Raw genomic sequence first — 20,122 nt, forward strand, 5'->3', positions numbered from 1 at the left:
ACCGGCTGTGGCACAGCATGAGCCCGCTCTGGGCCTTCTCACATGCTCAAGAGGCTCACTGGCTTCGGGATCAGGGGCAGCCGAAGCGGTGGGGAAGGGGGGCTGCTGGGCACAGTGTCTAGCATCGTGCTGCGTACGGAGGAAGTACTGAGGGGACACTGTTCCCTCCCTTCCCCTCCTGCCTCGGAGAACGTGCCTGCTGTTTAATAACTCTTCAGCAGATCTTATTAAGTTCCACGGCAGGATTGCTCTGCCTTCTTAACGGGAAGTCCTTAAATCTAACCTCATTCCTCCTTGCTCCAGGGTGTGCCCAAGCCCTGGGGGGGCGGTGGGGGGTGGCGTGGCCCTGTGTGCAGGCCTGGTCCTTCCGTGGGTAGTGGAACCATCCTGAAGGTGGGGAGCCGTGTTCGTGGCAGATGGGCTGAGCCCGAGGGTCCCCAGGGGTAGGCAGCAGAGGGTCGAGAGGATCGGTGACATAGGAGGCTTTTCCAGAAATGTGAATCCTCCAGGGAGGCAGCTAGGAGGGGCCGAGGATGGCGACAGCTCTTTGATGTGGGAGCAGATGCTCTGCAGGCGGAGCTGGGGCTGAGGAAGGGGACCTCCCCCTTCTGGGGCGGCCCTGCAGGCCCTGCATCACCTACACGCTGTCCCCAACCGCGTGGGAGCCAAAGAATCTCCTTGAAGCCCGACCCCCACCTCCTCCAGCTCCAGACCAGCTCTGAAACGGGCAAGCTGTGCCACCTTGACCAAGTCATGGCCACTCCACACTCCACTGGGCCTCAGTTTCTTCTTCTGGTTCAACAGCCTCTGAGGCTCCCGCCAGCTCTGATGTGTGAGGGCATGGACACCTACCCTTGCAGCGGGGGCCGTCCACACGGCGCCTGTCCACGCTGGCCAGACCTTGCGCGGGCACACCAGTTACCCTGCGCTTCTGCTGTGTCTCCCACATCGTGCCACCCCCACCCCAAGCCCACACCCCTCTCCCATTGTATTGTTTAAACCAGCGAGGGCAGCGTGCCCCGTGCTTGGGGTGTTGTGCGCAGACACCGGGTGAGTTTGCCGAGTGTCTGCCTTTCCACGGCCACGACCTCGTGGGGGAGAAAGACAGGAGGTCTGACCAGGAGCTCTGGGCGGCGTGCGCCATTAGTTCACCCTACAGGTACGAGTACTGAGGCCCAGGGATTCAGTACCTTGCCCAAGGTCACAGGCTGCTGCCGGTAAAGCTGGGTCTGTGCCCAACCTAGGGGCTTGCTCTGTGGCCCGCGGTCAGGCTCACTCCTTCCCTTCCTTTGGTTTCAGATCGCTGGCTGTCTCTTCCAGGAGGCCCTCTCTGATTCCCTCCCCCCACCCCCGCTTCACCATTTTCTAATCGGTCCCCAGCAACCAGCAGGGCCCCTGGGCACCGATGACAATGCCCGACCACGGCTTGCGCACGCTGGCCTCTTAGCCGCGGGCTCCTGGCGGGCAGGCCCTGCGTGGATGGCTGAGGCGGAAGGCAGCGGCTTCTCGGGCCCAGAGGTGCAGCCTAGCAGCGGCAGCCTGGCGATGGGACTCGTCCCCTCCCGGAAGTGCAGCCGCCTCCAGGGGACTCAGGCGGTGGGCCTCGCTACAGCGGACGGACCGATGGGACTGCGAGGTCTGGGCCGAGGGTCGGGAGGCGCCAAAGCCTGGGTTCTGGTGCAGGCGGAGGCACGACCCGGGCAGGTCTCCCGTCCAAAGAGCAGTATCTTCAGAGTCCCTGCCTCTTGTCGCTTGGCCGTTGGTAGGTCCTGGGGAAGGAGGTGATGTCATGGAGATGCAAAGTGACAAAAGCACGGAGCTAAAGCACGCCCTCCCCTTTGCTGCTGATCCTCGTCTGCCGCAAACGCCAATCCTGCGCTCGGGCGGGTCTCTGCGTGACCCCCTCTGCTCTGCGGCGACAGGGCCCCGTGAACCTCAGGATGGACCCCACTGGTGAAGTGGAGACGCTAGACTTGAACGTCCATCGAAGGCAAACCCCTCCTAGAAACAGCCGGTGACCTTAGTCCCGACCGAGCCCGCCGGGTTCTGGCGGTGCCGTCCCGTAGGTCGCTCTGAGGGGATGGGTACGGTCTCTGTCTACAGCTTACGAGCCCGCGTGTGATGATGTGGCCGTTGAGCACTTGAAGTGTGCCTGGGGCAAGTGACGGACTGAATTTAAGTTTTATTTTATTGTAATTAATTTAAATATAGAAGATGCTGAGCGTCATTAGTCGTTAGGGAAATGCCGATTGAATCACACGGTAGATGTGCTACACACCCGTTTGGATGGCCGTTAAAAAAAAGAAACGCGACAAAACAGACACTAACACATGCTGGAGAGCATGTGGAGGGGTCAGAGCCTCACACACTCTTGGTGGGAAGGTGCAATGGAGCAGCCCTTGGGGATCTTTGGCTTTTTGGGTTTTGGTTTTGTTTCAGGATTTAATTTTTTTTTTTTTAAGATTTTATTTATTCATGAGAGACACGGAGAGAGGCAGAGACACAGGCAGAGGGAGAAGCAGGCTCCATGCAGGGAGCCCGACACGGGACTCAGTCCCGGGACTCCAGGGTCACGCCCTGAATCAAAGGCAGATGCTCTACGGCTGAGCCATCCAGGCGTCCCTCAGGATTTAATTTTTAAGTAATCTATTTTATTTTATTTTATTTTATTTTATTTTATTTTATTTTATTTTATTTTATATTTTTTTAAAGTAATCTCTACACCCAGTGTGAGGCTCAAAGTCACAACCCCAAGATGAAGCGTGGCACACTCCACAGACCCTCAAGGCAGCCACTTTGGAAAACTGTGGCAGCTCCTCCAAACGTTAAACACCAAGTTGCTATACGTGCCCCAGTGTCGCACTCTTGGGCATATGACCCAGAGAAATGAAGACGTGTGTCCATATAAAGGCTCGTATGTGGATGTTCATAGTAGCTTTGTTCATAAAATAGGCAAAAAGTGGAAATGACCCAAATGCCCATCAGATGATGGATGGATAGATCAAGTACGTTATGTCCAAGCAGTAGAAAATTATTCAGCCACGAAAAGGAATGACGTAGCGGTATTTGCTAGAGCGTGAATGGACATCGAAATGGTGGCTCAGCGGTTGAGCACCTGCCTTTGGCCCAGGGCATGATCCTGGAATCCCGGGATCAAGTCCCACATCGGGCTCCCTGCATGGAGCCTGCTTCTCCCTCTGCCTGTCTCTCGCTCTCTCTGTGCCTCTCATGAATAAATAAAATCTTTAAAAAAAAAGAGAGAAAAAAAAGAAAGCGTCGCACCAGGAAGCCAGTCACAGAAGGCCAAGAGTCACGATTGTGCATCCAGGAGATGTCTAGAATGGACAAATCTGTAGAGACGGAAAGTAGAGGTTGGTGGTTGCCAGGGGCTGGGCAAGGGGACAGTGGTGAGGGACTGCTGAGGGCACGGAGCTTCTTTTGGGGGTAATCCAAGTATTCTGGAGTTAGATGGTGGTGATGGGTGCGCGGCTTTGCAAATGGGCTAAGAGCCACCGCATTGTACTCTAGAAGGGTGAGCGGTCTGTCCTGGGGGCTGTATCTCCATGTGTCTGTGCGGTTAGGGAGCCCTCTGTGGCCGGCGGCCGCCGCGCTGAACGGCGTAGCTCTAGCGTCGGGCGGTCTGTGCCCCACTCGCTGCCACGCCGCCTTAGGAAGCTTCACTTCATTAACCTCTCTGGGCTCCAGTTTTCTCAACAGTAAAACTGGGATAATAACTGGGCTGCTTCGCGGGGGCCTTGTGAAGATTAAATGGGCTGATATGCCTAAAGCTTCTAGAGCAGGGCCTGGCACGCGGGCGGTTGAAGAGGGCGCCGGTACTGGTGTCACCGGCCCACGGTCGGGAACCGCTGGACATCTTTCAATGACTGTGTGCAGCCGGCCCCCGGCCGGGTCCCGTGCGTCCTGTCCCCTCCCCGCGTGGCCTGCGGACGACCTCTCTGCTGTGTGAGCTGTGGCTGTAACATGCTCCCGGCTCCCCACAGCAGGTGCCACACGGGGGCCCCGGGCCGCGGCGCTAGTGGACGACATGGCCAGGGACCATGGTGGCCAGGAGGTGCGCTGGGCAGTGGAGGCAGGGCCGTGAGCGAAGCGGGAACGTGGCTCCTCGCTCTGGTCCTGCGGCCTAACATTCAGAGGCATGTGGAGGGGGGGAAGGGGAGAGGACGGGGGAGCCGAGCAGCACCCCTTCGCTGTGGGGTGCAGGCGGCCATTGCCCCTGGGCCCACGGCCCTCCGCGTCCACTGCCCCGGCAGCCCTTACCTAAAGCAGAGGGGTCATGGGCCATGGAAGTGGCTGTGGGGCGTCGCTTCTCCTGGAGCTCTGATGCTCATCCCGGGGTCCCCTCTGAGCGAGGCCCAGCTGGCCTGGCCTGGGCAGCCTCCCTCCCTCCTGCTGTGCGCAGAGAGGCTGCCGCCCGCCCGTGGACTGAAGTGAGCCCCCCGGGGACCCCCACCCGCTCCCCATAGGCCACGTGGTCCGCTGGGCAGCAGAGCAGACAGTCCAGCTGGAGTCCCTCCGAGACGTTGGCCCTGGACCTGAGCTTGCCAGGTGTAGCCCATGGGTCCCTGGACCCCCCACCCCCAGGCCCAGGGCTGATTGGCTCACCCCAGAAGCCAGGTGCCGCTCCCCCATGTGCGTGCTGCAAAGTCGTGGCCCTTCTGCAGGGGTGATCGCACAAGGCCACACTGGGCCTGGGGTCGGGGAAGGATGCGGGGGACCGGAGGCAGGAGTCAGGCCTGGCCGGTGCAGGGGAAAGGCCCTCCTGGCGGTGGCCTGCGAGCTCCGCAGCCTCTGCAGCCCCGGCCGCCCCAGGCCACCGAGGACCGGCGGCGCCCCCTTGTGGCCCTCCCAGCGGCGGCGAGCCCGCCCGGCTGAGGCTCTGCTGTGCTCCCTGGAGGGACCCGGAGCAACCCGGAGGGCTCTGCTGTGCTCCCCTCTCCCGGGAAGCCTGGAGGTGCAGGAGCGGGCGTTCCCAAGACGGGGGATGGCGTCCAGGGAGTGCACTCGGCCTGAGGCCCAGGACACAGCGGGGGGCCTGGCGTCGGGACCCCCGGGACCCCCGTGTGGTGACGGGTGTGATGTTCTGGTGACGTCGGAATTCCTCAGAACAACACCTCCGGGCGGAGTGTCCGACTGGACTTCAGCTCAGGTCGTGAGCTGGGGTCGCAGAGCCCTTGGCGGGGCTCCGAGCTCTGCTCCCCGCCCCCACTTGCTCTCTCTTTACAAAGAAGGTTGTATTAAAAAAAAAAAAGAAGGTTGTATTTATTTAGAAAACACCTGTTTTTTTATAAAACACTTCTGTGTAAGAGAGAGCAAGTGGGGGCGGCCGGACGCAGAGCTGGAGCCGCAAGGCTTGGGGCCCCAGCTCACGACCTTGAGATCACGACCAAGCCGAACCAAGAGTCTGGTGCTTGACCGGCTGAGCCACCCAGGGGCCCAACTCCCTTATTTAAGAGATAGGGAAACTGAGGCCCAGACAGGGGAAGTCATTTATCTGAGTGTGGAAGAGCGAAGCCGAAGTCGCCCTGCCTTCCCGGCCCGTCCCCTAGTACCCCGCCTCGCCCTCCCCGCGGCCCAGCGCCTCGTAGACACCCGGGAAGGTCTCCGCTCCAAGCCCTCTGACGTGAGCAGGATGAAAGCAACGTGGTTCACACGCTCGTTGGGGCATTGAGGACCCTCCGGGACAAGGATGCAGCTCCCGGGAGCCCCCCCGGGGCGTGGGAACCCGCAGGAACTCAACGCGTGAGATTTGTCGCGCTGCGCGGTTCTGCGACAACCGCCTTTGGCAATATTGTGACTTACGGGGGGAGATGAGTGAAATGACGGGTCTGGAATAGAATGAAACGTCGCCCGCCCGCCCACGTGCTCCATGGCAGGGGTGCCTGTTGCACGGAGGCCCACCCCTGCCCCCTCTGGGGCCTCGGGGGGCTGAGCCGGGGTTGTCGGGAGAAGTCTCCTGCCCCGCCTGAGCTCGGCCCGCGTGCGCTGGCTCAGCTGCCCAGTGCCCGTCCCGCCGCAGCCACGCCGCAGGCCTCAAGGTAGGGGCCCAGCCGCCGACTGCCGGCTGCGAGGACCTGCAGAACCCGCGGAGCGCCACCCCTGCGCAGGGCCTGGAGACCCGGGGCGCTGAGGACGGCCCGGAGGGGTCCCGATCCCAGGGCCACCGCCTCGCCTGGCTGGACTTCGGAGGCCTGTGTGCTGGAGGACAGGAGCCACACAAACTTTGGAAATGCAGCACGTCAGCCACGGATGCTGGTTGTGTTGTCCCGAGCATCCTTTGTGGCCGGTGTCCCAGACGTCACGGGGAGGCGGCCCACCGGCGAGGGCCGGCGTGTCCGTGTCTGCGGCAGCTTTTGTTCTGATGGCGTTTGGCCCGGGTGTACTGGGAGCCCAGACTGACGGACTTCAGAGTCTAGAGAGGACTTGGGCCCCACTCTTGGGGTCCAGTAGGGACCGGAGAGAGACCGAGAGGGAGAGAGAGAAGCCTGATGGATTCCTCCTTCCGCAGGTCGCCGAGTCTAGCCCGGTATCGAAGTGGACCCATTCCCAGACCATCCCAAACGGTGATTGACGTTGTTTGTTCATTGTTTATTTGTAAAGATTTATTTATTGATCTTGAGAGCCAGCGTGCAAAGCAGGGGGAGGCGCAGAGGGAGCGGGGGAGGCCGTCTCAAGCAGACTCTTATTCGCGGGGCCTGGAGCCCCCACAGGGCTTGATCTCATGCCTCTGAAGTCGTGACCTGAGCAAGCATCACATGCTCAAGGACGGAGCCGCGGGCCGCGGGCCTTTCCCCTCTGTGGGCCCCCGGGCAGGCTTGTGTCTCCCCCTACTAGAAGGAGAGGGCGGGTGTTCCTCCAAGCTCGGAAATGCTGTCACCTGAAAACCTTCTTCCCCTTGAGTCCCTCCCGTTTCTCCTGTTGCCTCTCACTGAGCCCAGCCAGGAACGCGGGCCTCCGCGGGCCTCCGCAGCCTCTGGCCTGGGTTTCTGAAACACTGGGGGGGGGGGGGGGGTAATTAAGATTGCAGCGGTGAGTTATCGCAGTTTACTTAATTGTCAGCTAATAATTAAAATCGTACAGAACTTAGGTAACCTTGACTGCTGGGCGATGGATCCCCTGGGGTCCCTCATCCTCCCCACACCTCGTGGGGTCCTTACGCCACGTTGGAGGCCCGTCCGTGACTACATCAGGTTGCAGGCTGATGGCCGTGGAAGGCCCTGGGGCCCAGCCTCTCCCACGGCTGAGCCGGGTTCCGGGGGGAAGCAGGATTGAAGACGGAGCATCGCAACGGTGCAGGGCTGTCCACAGGCCCGGAGACTCGGGGATGAGGCCTCGTTCCACATCCTGCACGCCCTCCCTCCAAGGATGAGGGCTCCCCCAGCCAGAGTGGGGGCCCAGACGAGGATGGAGGTCCCAGGCTACACCCCGGGGGGCCAGCACCATCCACCTGTGTGCCCTTTGCTCACCCACCACCTCGCACCTTCCGCCGAATGAGAGCGACCGTTTATAGAGCGCCTACTAGGCACCAAGCACCGTGCAGAGCACTTTACGTGAACCACACCGTCACCCCGGGGCAGGGGCGCCGTTACCCTCCCCGTTCTACAGGTGGGGAGACTGCAGCCAGCTGCGGCGCCCTGTTCCGGAGCAGACGCACTGGAAGAAGGGCAGCGTGGACCTGAACTCAGGTCTTTCCGACACGAAGAGCTGTGTCCTTGCTACTACACCAGCCTGTCCACTCTTGCCCTCGTGTCTCCCTTCGGTTGGTTCATAGTCCCGCCTTCCTGGAACGGCTCGTTTTCCCGATCTTGCACAGTGCCTCCTCCCCGCGTGCCAGCCCTTTGCCAGATTGAATGGCCCGTGTGCAGCTGCCTTCGTCTCTTCCCGTCCTCCTCCACAGTGGGGCACGAGCCCCCACAAACCCCGCGGAGCGTGTCCGTCTGTAGCACTGCAGACCTGCACACGTGCGATCCTAACGAGATGGTTCCCGCCAGCCGCAGGCCCAGCCACAGGCAGGGGTGCATGTGCGTCTGGAGGCATGCGGATTCCGAGGTGCCGTCCGGGAGCGCCAAGAACAGGAGCCTCGGGGTCACACGGGCAGGGAAGGTGCTCAGGGTCAGGCCAGCGCTGCGTACACATTCTGCGTGTGTGCCTGCGCGTGAGCGCCTGTGCGTCGGCTTTATTTGATTCCAGTCCTTCCGCCCAAAGACGCGTGACCCACAGCATGCCCTCTGCGGTCTCGTATACGGGGCGCAGGGTGCAGGAACCCCAACCTGGCTTGCAGGGCCCAGTGCCTGCCGGGAGGCTGCTGATGCTCGCGGCAGCCGGCGTTCCCGTGGGGAGGCCCTGCTGTCCTCTGAGCCCCGGGAGCACACGCCCTCCCTGGTTGCCCCGTTTGCAGGGCGCGACGCGGAGCAGCGGCCCAGGACAATGTCATGAGCCCCCCTCAGACCTCGACCCTGGGCCGCAGGAGCCCCCGGCCTTTGTCCAGCCTGCTTCTCCCTCACACTCACACTCACACCCACACACTGTTCTCGCAGCTGGACACTGTTGTGCAGGAACTAAGAGCAAGGCTCGCAGACGGAGGGGCGTCCTGCTCGGGGGCGGGTCCCTGGCTGAGTCGGCCCCAGGGAAGACCTGTTCATTACCTGCACGGAAATGCCACGAGGGCATGAGGCTGGGAGCGCCCTGAGCATGTCCCACGCGGTGGGACGCCGTGCCTGTGCTCTCTTATGTCCCCTAGGCCTACCCCGCGCCCAGACCCCACTTCAATGGAGGCACGTGGAAGTGACCCCCGAGGCACCACGACTCGTCCCGTAAGACAAGCCACCAAGCTCTGGGGTTCTGGGCACAAAGCGGCGTGTGCCTCGCGTGCCTTCACCCCGTCCCGATCCCCGCGGGAGACTGAGGAAGGGGCGAAGCTGGGTCCAGGTTGGGGGTCCGTCGAGGTGGATGGAAGGAGCGTCAGGCGTGGGGAAGGGGGACGGGCTGGGCGGATTCTTCTGCAAGTGCGACTCTATCCGTCTCTCCGAGTTAAGCCCGCGAAGGTGTGTGGCGGGGTCGCGGGTGTGAGTGTGGGGCTGCCCCGGGCTGGCCGCGTCTCCGCAGCCTCTTCAGCTCCAGGGTCCCCTTGGCCACCCTTGGCCACCGCCAACAGGGCGCCCGCCGCCGGGGTGCTGGGCCAGGCTTCTCCGGGGCCTCGGGGAGGCGGGCTGCGTGCGCAGGGTGACCACGAGGGGGCAGTGCTGGGGCACACGGGAGCAGAGGGCAGGCCAGGCTCCTGCCCTGGGGGAGGCCCGCCCGGAGCTACCCCAGTACCGCCTCCCTGTGGCCCCCAGCCCCCCCCACCCCACCCCCTGGACCTCAGCCTCCCTTTTCTCCTGTGACCACGTTGCGCTGGGCCGCCACCAAGGACTCCGGCGGCTCTAAGTTTGGGCAAGTCTGTGAGGCTTTGGGGGTATCCCCGCCCCACTCTGCTGCCCTGGGAAGGAGGCAGGGGCTTAGGGCCGTCTTGGAGGGGTCCCGGGGGTGGGGGGGTGGGGGGACGGCTCTGTGATCAGTGCAATGAGGGCAGGAAGTGTCGTTTTTTCTGTCATCCTAGAGCATTAAGAGCCAAATGCCCATACGGTGCCCCATGCCCCGGGGCATTAGGAGCTACAGAGCGGCCCTCCTGGGGCTGGCTGCCATGTGGATTAAATAATTTCCCTTTTTATTTTATTTTTAAAGATTTTATTTATTCATTCATGAGAGACACAGAGAGAGAGAGAGAGGCAGAGACCCAGGCAGAGGGAGAAGCAGGCTCCATGCAGGGAGCCCGACGTGGGACTTAATCCCGGGACCCCGGGGTCACGCCCTGAGCCAGAGGCTGACGCTCCACTGTGGAGACACCCAGGTGTCCCTAATTTTCCTTTTAAAAAAAGAAAAAACTAGACATCTTCCTACAGGGACATATATCCATCCATTCTTTTTTTTAATTTTATTTATTTATTTTAGAGAGACAGTGTGTGTGCAAGCAGGGGGAGAGGCAGAGGAGAGGCAGGGAGGGAGAACCCCAAGTGGACTCCATGCCCAGCGCAGAGCCTGACGTAGGGGCCTAACCCCAAGACCGTGGCCTGCGCTGAAACCAAGAGTCAGATGCTCACGCAGCTAAGCCAACCCGGGTGCCCCATCCGATCTGTTTAAAATGTGTGTCTTGACCAGTGTTTTTTTGTGGTAGCTTCCATGTATTCTTGCAACGTTCGTTGAGCACCTGCTGTGTGCCGACCCTGCACTTCATAGGAGCAGAGCAGAGGTGCCCTGTGATGCATCACAAGAAACAGGAGTTCCTTGCTGGGCTCAAGTGTGCCATGGGCTCCGTGCCAGGTGTGCGGCCTTGGGCAATGTTGTTCATCTGTTGGACTCTTAGTTTTCCCGTCTGTAAAATGGAGCCAGGAGCACGAATCTCCTGTAAACGCTGTCAGGATCCGACTAGCTGATACATGCACGGGGTTGGCACACGCACAAGCGTCTGAGTAACTCTTGGTCACCTTCCTCTGTGGGACTGCACACCCCCTAGGGGCATGCATGCCTTTCCCTTCTCTCTGCCAAACCTGTAGAAAGACTTGGCCTGGCCCAGAAACCCACATCGTGGCACCGTGTTTTTAGCCTCTGACACGGGCGTGTGGGAACCAAGCTTTCAAACTCCATGTGTACGCTTTCTGCGTTCCATCAGTTAAAAGCAGCACACAAGGTGACGTCTGCCAGGATGCATAGGCATCGGCAGCCGCTGCAGCCACGCCAGACTGGGGACAGAGCGCAGGCCCACACACGGAGGCCTACCGTTTGTCCCTTCTTGCCAACCAGCACGGAGGACAGACACAAGCTGTGGACCCTGAGCGACCCTACCAGCAGCAGCACCTCCCACAGGGCCCCCCGGGGAGAGAAGGGATGAGAGGGGAGGTGCCTGGGTCTGGGTCTGGGTGTGGAGCTGGCTCCCGGCCCCGGTGCCCGGGCTTCCTGCCCGCCCTCCCCAGCACCCCGTCGGCCCCGGGCCTGAGAGTGTCCTGGGGGAAGAAGTGCCCCTGAAGGGATTCGAAGATGTTCCCTTGGCAGCTAGAAGAACCTCACGCTGCCATTGGGCATGGGGGATGGGGGGGGACAGAGGGCGGCGCGGCCAGGGGAGCACCGCAGAGGACTTTGGGATACAGAGGGGGAGGACTGTTGGGGCTTCTCCATCGCTTTGCCGTCATCCTCCCTGTAGGCCCCGACTCTCCATGTGTCGCCTCTTGGGGAGGCGTTGGGGGATTCGATTCCATTCAGTGACTGTGGATCCCCAAGTCCGAGATAAACCACGGGGCAGGACAGGGTCCGCAGGGCCTCCTGGGTACTCGGCGTGACGTCTGTGTCTCATAAGGTTTCGTGGACAGACCCAGAGAGGGATGGAGAGGGTCTCGGAGTCCTTCGTGCTCCCTACCCCTTACTTAGGCTTTTGGGCGTTATTGTCACCCTGGGAAGGAGACGGGATGAGGTCCCTGGGCGGTTCTGCTGGCGTAGACTCTTGTCCGCTGTCTGTGGTGATGGTCGGCCAAGAAACCAAGGCTGGAGAGGGCCACCCTGGCTGTTCAGGCTTCCGAGGGTGGCGGCCGCGCTCGGGAACTCAGCCGCGCTCCCGGGAAGGCTCCTCCCGCCGTCCACCTGCCCGCTGCGCCCCGGGAGCCGGGCTCTGCGTCCCCGGGCCCCTGTGGCGGCTGCACGCGGCCGGGCCAGTGCCCGTGGGTAGCGCGTCTCCGGGGGAGTAGTTAGGCCGCCGAAAGTGGCAGACGCCGCGCATCCCCAGACCCGGGCTCGGGGTGGACGCTCGGGTGACCTCGCCTGGGGCCTGGCTGGGAGAAGCAAGGCCTCTCAAAAATGAAGCCAGAAGAGGATGTGCCAGGGTGGGGGTCCGGGAGGCACAAGCCACACAGACCCCCTCTCGGGGCGAGAGGCGCACGTGGCCGGGGCGGGCTCCGGGGACACGGTCCGCGTCTGCACCCTGACGCCTCGGCTCTCCCGAAGCTTCGCTCACCCGGCTGCTGTCCTCTCCCTGCAGACCCGGAGTCCCAGAGAAAGCGGACCGTGCAGAATGTCCTGGATCTTCGGCAGAACCTGGAGGAGACCATGTCCAGCCTGCGGGGGTCCCAGGTGGCCCACAGGTGAGTCCGAGCTGCCTGCTCGCTCGCTCCCACTCTGGAGAGCCGGGCACGGACCCCACAGCACCCCCGCTCCGGAGAGGAGAGGGGACTCGTCAGCTTTGCCTGGGTCCGCTCCAGCTCGGGCGGGAGATTTCTCGACACATAGGAGTTTTGGTGGGGGGGACACCATGTGACTCGGGGTGTGGCCTTCCGTGTCCACTTCCCCCCAGACCCGACCCCGGTCTCCTCATGCGCTGCAGATGCTGCTCCTCTCCTGTGCTGAAGTGTCTGTGGTTAGAGGATTCTAGAACCGTGCCCATCCCGACACCCAGCGTCCGTTCCCTCTGTCGTCACTCGCGTGTCCTCTTGCCTCTTGAGCCAGCGGCCGAGGGAGCCTGAGTGCCCGGTCCCGCGCCACCCAGATCGGCGCCGTGGCTGTGCCCCTCCGGCCCTCGGCCTTCGCTGTGAGCACCCAGCACCCCCCCACCCCGGTCTCCGCCCCTCTCCCTGGAGTGGCTCCATGACTCAGAACCTCCCGGCTGGCTCCTCGGATGAGCTCATGCCTCTGGCTCCAGGGGTCCAGGGGGCAGAGGGGCGGGAGCACACAGCCCGGGTTGGGAAATCAGGGGGGGGTGTGGAGCAGGAAGGCTGAGAGGGATGGGGTGGCCTGTCCAGTTGGCCTACAGCTCGGTTCCTGCCCATCTTCTGGGGTTGGAGCATGAGAGCAGAGCTGGGACACAAGGACCAGGGGAAGGGGGTTTTGCTGAGCCCCAGTGTGTGGCCAGGTGCTGGCCAGGCTACATTTACATACCTCCAGTGACAGGCAGCTCACTAGCTGCCAGGCGGCTCGGTGCACTGTGGGATTGCAGGAAGTGGACCTCAAATCAGGCTTCAGCCGCTTCACCCATGGCTCTAGTTCTTCTGCTTCCACGACTCTGCCCAGCCCAGTCCCATCCTCCGTGTTGGACGCTCGGCCCTCTGCCCCCAGATGGCAGAAATATTTTAATTCTAAACGGTAAATCAGAGCCTCTGCTCTGGGGGGTGACCTGCGCTCAGGCCAGCGGGACCCAGCCTGCTGAAAGGGGTGTGGTCAAGGACGGCTGAGGAAGACAGTGCACGGTGGGGCTTCTGGAGGTCCCCTTACATCTGTCTCTAGCCTCCATCCCGCACAGCCCCGAGCAGGACCCAAGTGGGACAGGGGCCGGGCTCAGCTGGCCTCACCCGTTGGGGGGCCTAGGGCATATGCAATCTTGATCCTCCTTCCCCCAACCAGGGAAGTCGTCGGAGCCCGGCTCTGAGCCAAAGAAGGCAGGAAGCGCTTAGTTGCCGAGGGGGTCACACCCCAAGTGACTCACCCACAGGGGAAGGGTAGAGGCAGCGGCTTCGGTGTCCTGGTGCCACTGACTCGGAGCAGCCAGCCAGTTAATAAGCAAGACAGCCTGACCCCGTTTGCTTTCTGTTTGGGGTGGAGAAGAGGGGAGGGAGGCCGAAAACCTTTTGCATAAAGCTGACTTGGTTTGAGGGGGTGAGGCTCAGGCCTTTGGTTTCTGTCTCCCTTTATGGAAAAGGAACCGAGAGCCTGAAGCTGGTTTTGCTGTTTACTGTGTGGACCCAGAGCCACTTCCTCTCTTAGCCTTTGGTTTATGTTATTCCTGTTCCACACTTTGATAGCCAAGACCACGATTCTGAGTTTTTCTGGCTCTTCAGTGCTTCCCATCCATCAGCCCTTCCCTCGGCCCTGGCTCTTTTCATATCCTCTGGGTTAGAGAAGCAACGACCGAGGCTGGGGAGGAGGTGGGGGGGTCCCTTGCCAGAGTCCCCCAGACTGATGGGTCGGGGGGCGTCCGTGTCCGGCAAGCTTAGAACCTGTGCCAGGCACCGTGCTGGGCACCAGGCCCCAGAACAAACACAGGCTTTGTTCCTAATAAGCTTCGCATCCAGTGAGTGCTTGCAGCCAGGTTATTTTCACTCTGGAACTTACAGGCTAGCTCTAGATTCAATTCCTTTTTCAGAAATCTTTATTTCTGTCCTGTTTCCTCTATTTCTGCTGGCTCGTTTCCCCAGCAAGGAGAGCGGCTGGGTCAGGGGGCTGGGGCTGGAGAGGAAATGAAAGTCTCCCTCTGCTCCAGGCCCGCTGCTCTCCCCACCCCAGAGACAGAGACACGGAGGGAGGGGAGGGGGGGAGAGGGAGACACACACACACACACACACACACACACACACACACACGAGGCTGAAGGGCCAGATTCAGAAACGGAAGGCAAGAACCGAAGTTTGGAGCTAGGATCCTCCCCCGCTTAGAGATGTCTGGAGCCGTGCTGGGGGGATAAAAAAGAGCAGCAAACCCGAGGAAGAGGCACCTTCCGCGCCGAGACAGAGAGCTATCGGGGTAGGCCCGGAATAGAACTGAGGAATCTGGATCTCAACACGGCCCACACTGCGCACTAATTTTATTGCCGCGGTGTAGCCAGCCGAGGGTCTCGGGCTGTCCCTGAGCTCTCCAGCGCCCCGTCTCCATGGCCATCGTCCCCATCCTTCCCTTTGCCCTCCTCATCTCATCACGGTCAGCTTGCCTTGACTACACACTCACCGCGGCCTCCCCGCGCTGGGTCTGACGACGAGACTTCCCTGCCCTTCCACTCGCACGCCCGTCGTGGGTTTGCCCACGCGGCCGAGTGCACGCCGGCCCCGTGCAGGGTGCTGACACGCGGCGGTGAGCCGGGCAGATGGCGCACGGGCCCTGGTCTCCTTCAGGGAACGTCCCTTCGCGCTGAGGCCCGCGGGATTAGAAACCGAACTGGCACGGTGGACGCGGGAGCGCACGCCCTGCACAGCGGTGGGCCCAGAGCGGGGACGTGGGTGTGCACCAGGTCAGGGAGGCCCGGGCTCAGGCGCCAGTCGCAGATCGTCCTGCACAACCAGGGCTCCCCCGGCGTGTCCGCAGGACTTCCGTAGGCACCACCAGCCTGCTCACGGCCCTGAGTCTTTTGGCTCTTCCAGTTCCGTTGACCAAAAAAATCCACCCTTGGGGGCACCTGGGGGGCTCAGTCGGTGAGGGGCTGTCTTTAGCTTGGGTCATGATCTTGGGGTCCTGGGATCGAGCCCCATGTCAGGGGAGCCTGCTTCTCCCTCTCCCTCTGCCCCTCCCCTCTGCTTATGCTTTCTCTCTCTTTCTCTTTTTCTCTTGATTTCAAATAAATAAACAAAATCTTAAAAAAAAAAATCAACCCTGTTTTCTCAGGGTTTGGTAGAGACGATATAGGAGGATTTTCTTTTTTTCAAGGAATATTCCAAAAACAAGAATAGAAAAATCAGCGTCCTGCTCATACCTTAACTCCCACAGTGACTAGGATATAGATGCGTTCACCGAGTGAGGGTTCCTCGGCTTGTGTAACTTGTGTCCAGCCCCCGATTGCCACGCTGCCCAGCGTCTTGGCCTACGCATGCTATTTCAGTTGCTCAACCCTGTGTGGCTTCAGTTGGGCCAAGCCTCTGAGACCCTACCCGTGGTTGACCGGGGCTGGCAACACTGCTGGGCCGCGTGGGCTGGTCAGTGTCCATCTGAACCCCAATCCGGGCCGCCACTCCAAGCAGATCCCAGCTATCCTTTCTCCCTGCAGCCGCCTGGGTCCCTGAAGGAGAAAGGTGTCTCCTTCCCCAGCTTCTAGACTCCCTTTGTGTCAGGCCATCCGGCACAGCCCTGGGCCCGAGGCCTGGGACCCTGTGCATCCTGTCTTTGCCCTCTTGTCCATTTCCACGCATTCTCTCCTCTTTCCCGTGGAGGCTGCTTTTTGGTCTCTGGTGAGGTTCTGCTGCTTTCACCTGATGGCCTGGGCCCTTCACTGGGGGCCTCGTCTTAATGGGAACCAGCCACACATCTCGGGTTCCCGAGGCTTTGCCTGTACCTGCTGTAACCCACAACAGACTTTGCCATTTCTGGCTTGGGAATCAGCTGGCTCTCAGCTCATTAATAGAAAAGAGGTAATAGACCCCGAGCAAAGTAGTGACCAGGGCCTTTCAAGCTCGGGTGACCAGTCTATCTCACTTCGCCCAAGAGATCTCACTGGACCCTTCCCATTTATCAAGCAGCTTCCGTAGACCGGGCACCGTGTCAGACATTCACCTAGGTGAGCCTTAACCACTTTGTGGAGTAGCTCATAGGCTGTTATCCCCATTTGACAGACACGGGAGTGGAGGCTTAGCAGGGCTGATTACTCCGCCTCCAGCTCACTTACCGATAGATGGTAGAAAAGGATTGAAACCTACTGTAAGACCTGTGCCCTTAGGCAGGATATGGCACGTGGAGTCCTTTTCCTCTGACAACCTCAGGTGACATGTAGCAGGGCGCCCTGCACCCAGAGGCCTCCTGGAGGCGGTGGAGCCGCCTGGGCAGGTGCAGAGGAGGCGGGAGGGCCCGGGAAGCGGGGAGACAGGGCCCCAGTGAAAACCAGTGCCCTTCTGCCCTCTGCCCAGCTCCCTGGAGATGACCTGCTACGACAGTGACGACGCCAACCCTCGCAGCGTGTCCAGCCTCTCCAGCCGCTCGTCCCCTCTGTCCTGGCGCTATGGCCAGTCCAGCCCGCGGCTGCAGGCCGGGGACGCGCCGTCGGTGGGCGGGGGCTGCCGCTCCGAGGGGCCGCCCGCCTGGTACATGCACGGGGAGCGGGCCCACTACTCGCACACCATGCCCATGCGCAGCCCCAGCAAGCTCAGCCACATCTCCCGCCTGGAGCTGGTCGAGTCCCTGGACTCGGACGAGGTGGATCTCAAGTCCGGCTACATGAGCGACAGCGACCTCATGGGCAAGACCATGACGGAGGACGACGACATCACTACCGGGTAAGGCCCTTGCACAGCGGGGCGAGGGGGCGAGGGGACGGCGGGCGAGGGGGCGGCGGGCTGGGGACGGGGGACGGGGGACGGGGGACGGAGCACGGGTCCCTCCTGGCGCGGCTGCAGCTGCGCTGGGACCAGACGTCGCCGGGCTGCGGGGCCTCGCGGGGTGGGCGGGGCCGCCGCGGGAGGAGCTGATTGGTCGGCGGGGGGGCCTCCCCGGGGTGCTGATTGGTCGGCGCGGGGAACCTACCTCCCCGAGGAGCTGATTGGTCGGTGCAGGGCCCCTCGCTCTTTGGTCAGCGCGGGGCCCTCCCTCTCATTGGCCCGTGTGGCTGTCGTTCCACGGCCCGCCCCGCCCCCGCCCCCAAAAGCCCGGTCCCGTCACCCCTGGTACGCCGCGGATCCCCTCCTCTGCCCCATTTGCAAAAAAGAGGATGCTGGTGCAACGTTGGTCTACCTGAGGCCCACACGTAGAGAGAATGAAACCCCTGGAACAGAAAACTGGCCCTGGCGGCTCTGCTTCCTTCCCGGTCCCGGTCCTAGCCCCTGTGCCCTGTGCCTGCCCCGGGCAGCCTGTCCCCGTCCCTGTCCCCGCTGCCCCGGCTCCTTCCTCTGCAGACCTGGTACCTGCAGCGCGACTTCCTAGCCCGTGGCCTGGCCTGTGAGCCCCTCTTTCCCGGGCCTTCCCCCCTCAGGGACCCTCCTCTCCTCTCCTCCGCCCGGTTGGCAGGGCTGGGTGTGCAGCCGCGGGGACACAGGTGACCGGCTGCAAAGTGAGGGAGGACATAGGAAGGAAGAGGCGTGCGGGGTGTGCAGGGTGTGCGGGGCGTGCGGGGTCCTGGCCCAGCTCTTCCAAGCTGGGGGACTGGAGAGCCTAGTGGTTCTGGAAGCTTCTCCAGGGTATCTTTCACCTCCCTGCCGCTTCTCCTCGCTTCCTTCTTGGGTTGCTGGGACTTTCCAAGGGACCACACAAGTAGCGGCAACACCCTTCCCCCTAGCCCTCTGGGGGACCACCTCTTCCCAATAAAAACCTGCAAGCTTCAAGAGAGTGAAAAGTAGCCCCTCCTAGGAAAGGTCTGAGAGCTGAGCTCCGCGCCATCCACTGTTCCCCACCCCTGGGGACTAACGAGCAGGGCCTGGGCAGAGCCTGTCCGGCCCATGCCGCTGCTGCTCCGGAGCAAAACAACTGAGTCATGCATGGGGTTGTTTACCACCTCTTAAATCCCAGAGGCCGCCCGAGCTCACGCTCAGACCCAGCAGCTTGCAGCTGGGACGGGGGAAGAGCCACCCGGCTCCCCCTGTGCTCACAGGCTCCGCTGGCCAGGAAGGGGAGCCGCGGTGTCGGATGGGCTGCTCTGGGAAGCTGCCCCTGTGAGGGAGGCCCGATCCCTGCCCTCTGGGGGCTCCCAGCTGGGTAGGGCCAAGGGAGGTGCGCCCCTGTGAGGCACAGAGCTCCGAAAGGTCCCCGTGGGTTGGGATGGCCGGAGCCCCAGCCCCCAGGGAGCTCCAGACAGAGGGAGGTGAGAGCCACCGCCCACGGTGCCCGCAGCGGCCTTGGCAGGAAGTTTCCCGAACCCTGGGAGGCACAGGACTCCTGCCTCTGGAGAGATCACAGTCTGAGGCAGGTGGCAGGACTTGGTGGCTGTGTGAGCGCGGGGAAGGTAGTTAACCTCCCCGGGTTTCAGTTGGCCCATGTGCTCAATGCCGGCAATAGAACCTATCTCAGGCTAATTCTAAGGATTAAATACATCAGTATCTATGAAGTGCTTGGAATAATTCCTGGTTCCTGGTAGATGCTCAATAAATGTCAGCTATTTATTTTTATTTTTATTTTTATTTTTTTGCTGTTGTGACTGTTATTATCGTTATTGTCAAAATGCCATTCTGAAGGAGGAGGACGACTCCCGCCCTCTGTGGCCCCCAGACCCGCCCCCGGGGAGCATGCAGTCTCACCCCAGCGCCACTCAGAATCCGCAGCTGGGACCGATGGGAGTGGCCGCTGGCTGGTCCTGTGAACGTAGATTTTGCGGGCACGGGAGTATGGAATGGTGGGCAGAAGGAGCCGGGAAAGATGCCCTTACTCCACCCTCTAGCACTCTTTCTTTATCCCCTTCCCTCTGGACAGTGTGTGTGATCCTGAATCAGTTTAAAAAAAAAAAAAAAAAAAAGCAAGACTTCACTGAGGCCAGCATGAGTGAGAACGTGCCCTTCCCACACATCCCCGACTGGCCGTGAGCCCAGGGAAGCCGGGAGCTCACGGCGGGCAGGTGCTGGCACGGCGGATCCGCGGGGTGGACCTTCCCGCCGACTGCAGCGTGGCTTCCAAGATAACTGCACGTGTGTTGTTTTTATGGTCGCTCTGCCATTAGCAGGAACTCTTAACACGTGGTAGTTTCCAGGTTTCCCCTTGGTGGGCTTCCCTGCCAGGACTGGGGACACACCCGCCCTTCAGTGTGCTAGGCAGTCAGAGCTGAGGGGAACCCACTAATAATCCCAGTAATTTTAATGTAAACAATCACTTCCCAATGATATGTTTTCATGGTTAAGTGTTGTGCTTTCTCATTAGAGACCGGGCACCTTAGATTCCAGCCAATCTCGAAGAGAATATGCATACCTGAGCGGCCCCTGCTCAGCCCCCATCCCCACTGTGGTTTTCGCCAGGTTTTATAATTTAGAAAACGTCCAGTTTTCGAAGAAAATTGTTTTCCCTACTCATGAAAGGGGTAGGGCCATTCCCTGTAGGGGTGGCCTGCAGGGCTTCCCTTGTCACTGCACAGTGATGCCACCTTGACCCCTGTCAGCCACTGCCCATTGCCACTCACTTTCCTGCCTCCCAGGAGCTCCCAGCACCAGACCAGCAGAGGAACTGAAGCCTCTGCTTTCCCTTCTGGGTGACACGAGCAGCAACAAGCCATCTGAGTGAGCCAGGCGAGGTGACAGGGACTCTGAGTGCTCTCAGGTATCTGCTGGGGGAGCAGCGCCTTGGGAGGCCCTTCCCCAGCTGGTGCTCAGTCCCACATCAGCGGAGCGCTCTCTGCTCCATCCGAACACCAGGCCTTTCCTGGGTTTCCAGTCTCTGGGGGCATAGGGAAGGCAAATTCTGCAAGCGGAAGCTCAGCGAA

The 20,122-nt window shown here is 61.3% G+C and overlaps 1 protein-coding gene across 6 annotated transcripts in view; it reads left to right on the top strand.

Annotated features, from left to right (window-relative positions):
* The window catches only part of NAV1 (neuron navigator 1), a 242,916-nt gene that overhangs the window by 130,278 nt on the left and 92,516 nt on the right, over positions 1-20,122 (top strand). For all 6 annotated transcript variants that reach the window (XM_077902448.1, XM_077902451.1, XM_077902452.1 and 3 more), the window contains 2 exons: positions 12,083-12,185; positions 16,638-17,003. In XM_077902448.1, coding sequence (XP_077758574.1) covers positions 12,083-12,185; positions 16,638-17,003 — 469 coding nt within the window. The remainder of the gene's footprint in view (positions 1-12,082; positions 12,186-16,637; positions 17,004-20,122) is intronic.

The sequence above is a fragment of the Canis aureus genome, chromosome 6, assembly GCF_053574225.1.
Source record: "Canis aureus isolate CA01 chromosome 6, VMU_Caureus_v.1.0, whole genome shotgun sequence".
NCBI lineage: Eukaryota > Metazoa > Chordata > Mammalia > Carnivora > Canidae > Canis > Canis aureus.